Source organism: Montipora foliosa, chromosome 6 (assembly GCF_036669935.1).
Source record: "Montipora foliosa isolate CH-2021 chromosome 6, ASM3666993v2, whole genome shotgun sequence".
Taxonomy (NCBI): domain Eukaryota; kingdom Metazoa; phylum Cnidaria; class Anthozoa; order Scleractinia; family Acroporidae; genus Montipora; species Montipora foliosa.
In genome coordinates, this window is record NC_090874.1 from 49,348,479 (window position 1) to 49,353,478 (window position 5,000).

At 38.5% G+C, this 5,000-nt stretch overlaps 1 protein-coding gene across 1 annotated transcript; it reads right to left on the reverse strand.

Moving 5' to 3' along the window:
• Positions 1–2,278: 2,278 nt before the first annotated feature.
• On the reverse strand, positions 2,279–3,447 carry LOC138007598 (neuropeptides capa receptor-like). Its single transcript, XM_068854603.1, has one exon. The coding sequence runs from the start codon at positions 3,384–3,386 to the stop codon at positions 2,409–2,411; it is 978 nt and encodes a 325-aa protein (XP_068710704.1). The 5' UTR covers positions 3,387–3,447; the 3' UTR covers positions 2,279–2,408.
• Positions 3,448–5,000: the final 1,553 nt, after the last annotated feature.

Sequence of the window (5,000 nt, forward strand, 5' to 3'; positions counted from 1 at the left end):
AAAACTATTCTATTTTTCCTTAACAAATTGATTCCATTATGATATATAGTTTTAGGAAGTCCAAACGTGCTATTTGCATTTCTCGAGGTGTTTTGAACTACTCTGAACTGGTGTGCTCCTTCTGTTTGTACAGCTTGTATACAGACTCTTAGAAAACATCCACAGCTATTTGGTCCTATTTGCCTGTCTTGAAGTTGTTACGGTTTCCTGAACTCATCCGATATCTCAGTCAAAACACTTTCCTAGCTCCACACAAAATGGACAGTTGTTTTCATCTTCGTTCGTTCAAATTTTTCTCGATTTGTAGTTCGTTTAATGCTGTGTAGCCATCAACATTGCAAATGAAGACAAAGAATAAATGATCAATTCAAATGTGATAGAAACATGCAGTGGTACCTCATACCTTATTCCTAATATGAGTTTGAATGCTCAACATCACGAATCTTCCCTGCATACCATAAGAAATCAAACAGTTTTAACAAATACGTTAACAAATACACTAGGGGAATGTAGCAACTTACAAAGGAAGGACAAGAAATTATTTACTAGATCAATTTGCGATACAACGTTGGCGCCCTATAGTCTCAGAAACTCCCCGTAGTATGGTTGGCCCTTTGTTGCAAAATTCAACAATGTATATTTGTATGCAACAATCTATATTGATTGACCTTCAACACATTTTCATTTTCAACATATTTTCATTCAACTTCATCACAGGATGTTTTCATTCAACAACTGCATTCATTCAACTTCAACTCGGGCTTTGTTTATTCAACACATATATTTATTCAACTTCAAAACGGGCTATTTTTGTGCAAGGAGATTATTTATTCGACTTCAACGTCCAAAGTTACGTTTTACGGAAGGAATGCCCCATTCGGCCGTTGGCAAAAGGTTGATCGGACCGGACCGGATCGGATCGGATTGACAAAACTCGGACCGGATCAATAACAAAATCCCGGCAAAGTAGACAGTCACCAGACAACGTGCTGAAGAGAGGAGAAGTCGAATTCTGTGCTTTTCTCTCTTGTGTAGTCGTCTCCTCATTTATTGAGACTCGTCGAAATGTTTTTTTCCAGAGATGATTACAGATTACAAAGCGGAATTATGGAAGATACGATGTGACGAATTGTCGTCAATAAGCGAATTGACTGCGTACGCAACGGTCTTCTTCAAACATGAAAACTGACGACTATTCCAGAACGGGAATATCAGTGGACGATGGCGCGCGCAGAAAAATATCCATATTAGGTCATATAAGAGTAGAATCCCAACTATTCTGCGGGCTCTCCTTTCGTCAACTGACGATCCCTTTCTGTTGCTAAATCAGGCTATTGTGCAATTGTCAGGGACTGGGGTAAAGTACGGAATTGTCGTCAGTTTTCATGTTTGAAGAAGACCGTTTCGTACGCAGTCAATTCGCTTATTGACGACAATTCGTATCCGGTCCCATCCTGGTTTTGCCAACGGCCTTTTCATTCAACAAAACATATTCATTCAACTCTTCGCAAGTTCCCGGACATCGATAAATTCTTATTTAAGTAACAAAGCGCCACCTCCCTACCCCCTGGCCTTATTAAAGGTGAAGCAATAGGCCAATATTCAGGCATGACTACAGGGTTTTATGGTCAAATTTCCTAAACAAAACAACATTCAAATTCAACCATAAAGCCATCTATGAAGCTTGACATATCGAACGTGGCCTATTAGACTGCTAAGAACAGACTCTTCGAAAACAACATTTGAAGAGAGCCTTGAGAAATTCAAACAACGCCTGAGAGCACGCGGCTATCCAAATACAATCAAGGAAAGGCTTCCGTATTATTACGGCCAACCATACTGTCGACTTGTTATATCAGACCAACTTGATTAAGAACGGTCTGCGAAAGGGAGCATAATGTTACAGGGCATCTATTCTGTGGATCAACTAAAAAATGCCCGCAAAGATCAGACAGCAGCTCAGTTTAAACAGTTTTAAAATCGCATACAATGGCAAAGCTTTTCAGTTTTGACTGCTGTACTTATTAATATTGGAAACCAATTTTAATGGTTTATTTCCATTTCTCCTTTTATTGTTAGGTAACCTAGTCTATTTAAGATTAATTCAAAAGACTCGTAGGAAGACTACATAACACATACATAATTTCGTCAGTGCATATAAAGAAAAAGCCTTACGTTCAATGTTGTTAGCTTTTGCTAATCCCTAGCTACTGATTTGGGCAGGCGTGGCTTTCCCTGTTACTCCCTTTTAGCTAGAGGGAAATCATACCACTTAAATTGTTAGTTGCGCTTAGGAAGGCTTATGAGAAACTCTGTTCAACAAATTTTCGAAACTACCGAGTTGTAACTCGTGCTTCCGTTAACAAATTTTCTTGACCGAAAGCTACCGCTTTGCGAAGTTACTGCGGCTAAACTGCCGCCACTGCAAATCGCCGACTGTTTTGGTCCCTCTTGAACGAGACGCGATAACCAGAACTAAAAGCGATTAGGATAAATGGATTGATAGCTGTACTTATCAGTGGGAAAATGTAGTACAGCACGCCCACCAGATTTAATGAAAGACATTTATCTTTCGTAAACACAGAGGGGTGAAGTGATTTTAAAAACATGTAGACGTTAAGAGGTGTCCAACAAGTGAAAAATCCAAGGACGATTGATCCGAAGACTTTCATCATGTGTTGGTTTTCCTTGTCTCTCTTTGCTCTGGATTGAATTCGATCCCCCTTATATAGCTTCCTTCTTTCTCTTAGCTGTTTCATAATTAGCGAGTAGAGGACGACTATAGAAATGAAAGGGATGCAGTAGAACAAAACAAAACCTACGGAGTAGTAGGTTTGCAGCGGTAATTGACTCATCATGTTTCTGCAAAAAGTATGTTGCTCTGATTGAGTTACTCTAGAGTAAAGCAAGAACGGAATGAGACCAAACGCTGGTATACCCCAACTTACAAGCATGAAAGTTGTTCGAATCTTTCCAGTTATCGTTAACGATTTTAGTGGAAACCTTGTCGCAATAAATCTGTCCACAGCGATTAGAACTAAGCTGAGTATAGACACAGAATATGACAGTGATCGTGAATAAATTCCCAGCTTGCAAAAGAACGAAGCGGCAACATCGTCCGTAATAAGACTTCCACCAGCCTGCAGCATACCTTCAGTAGCAAAGAGGGGCCAGTTGAGAAGAACGCACACCAAATCAGAAACGACCATGTTCATGAAGTAGTAGTTAGAACTCGTCTTTAAGTTTTCTCGCTTGATGAATGTTATTATCACAAGGAAATTTCCCCCAAGTCCCAAAAGACTAATGGCTGAAAGGACAACAGCTATTGCCGTAAGGGAACCGGTTGGACAGTCTACATGATATAAGAGATGAGAGGAGTTTTCCATTTTGCGTTTCAGATAATTTCCAACAATTTTGTTGAAAACTCTCAGCTACTACTTATGATTTCAGTGAATGGCAGTCACATTCGAATAGATCTGTATTGATGAAACTGCATTTAAATTGACGATAAGGTGTCAATCAAAAATGAGGAGGAAACTCAGTGGAGGGTCAACAAAAAATGCGCCGATTGACAGCTTATTTACCACGAATAAAGCCAATAAGATGACTATTTCTAGCATTGCACTTACTACGATGTAGTTTGCACAGCCTTATAATTAAATATCTTTAATTTGGTGGCCTCTTCAAACTACTACTTGATCCATTTGTAAGCGTTTCATTTAATTCTAACATTACCACATCCCAAGGCAAATTTTTCATTATATACCATGAAGTGCTCTCTTTACCTTTCCTCCGTTTTTACCATAAAAATAGGCTGTTTGGGTTTTTGAGGTTAATGCACGTAAGGCACTGCAAATCGAAGACCAAACACACAAGGTGATTTTGTCACTGCTAATGGCACTTTTTTCATTGAATTTAGCTTTGCAGAAAGCAAAGGGTAATAAAATTCTAGAAAATATATGAGTACCACCTGGCTCTGAAAGTTTTTAAAATTAATAAGGGAAAATAAAATAAAATATTGTAATAGTAATACTAAAACCCGGGGGCGAATGGCACATAAATTAATCAAGGCTTATAAATAACTAAGCGATCTGTTAAGATCACCGATCGTTTTACACGTACCTCCGCAAATGTCTTTTATTGCACAACCTGTACGTTATGGAATAGATTATACATTGGCGAGAGAGGGAGACGACTAGGCGACCGATTCCGCGAACACCTTCGCGATGTTGAAAAGAATGACAAGGATGCATCTAAGCCAGTCGCTCGTCATTTTAATCTCCCTAACCACTCCAAACAACACATGGCTATCTGCGGCCTTTCCCTACATCTAGGTACGACGGAAAGCCACAAGAATCTGGAGCAAAAATTCATCTTCCAAATCGGCACCCTTAATCCCCAAGGTATTAACGAACGCTTTTCATTTAACTAATGTATTCCTATTTGCCACGTTGCCACGTTACCTCCAATAGCGTAGCTCCTACTCCACTATAAAAACTACACACACCCCATACTTCCTCGATTCGCTCTGACGAAGGGCTAACGCTCGAAAAGTTAGCTTTTATAACCCTGTACGGTGATCAATTTACATTATCAACTTATAAATAACTTAATTTTCTCAAGACTTCAAAGGGGAGAATTAAGGTTTACTGATGAATAAGGCTTCTTTTCTTTTGTGGGAACATCCCTTTTTGTTAACTTAAAAATGAAAAGGAACTTGGAAAATAAACATTTCATGCAAAAGTGAATAAAGTACATAATTCCACACAAACTATTGAAAAGCAGCTGGCACTTAAGACTAATAGAATATACAATTTTTAAAAACTTTAAAAAGTGTTGGATCTATGGTATTATACGTGGAATGCCATGATTTTAGAATAAACGTTTCTGTCGGTTGCTAAAAAGGTATTATGCCTTAAAAAAGCTCTTTTAATTATTTACCTCGTCATTTTACTCTGATGAAGGCAAACATAACGTTGCCGAAAATTTAGTTTTTATAC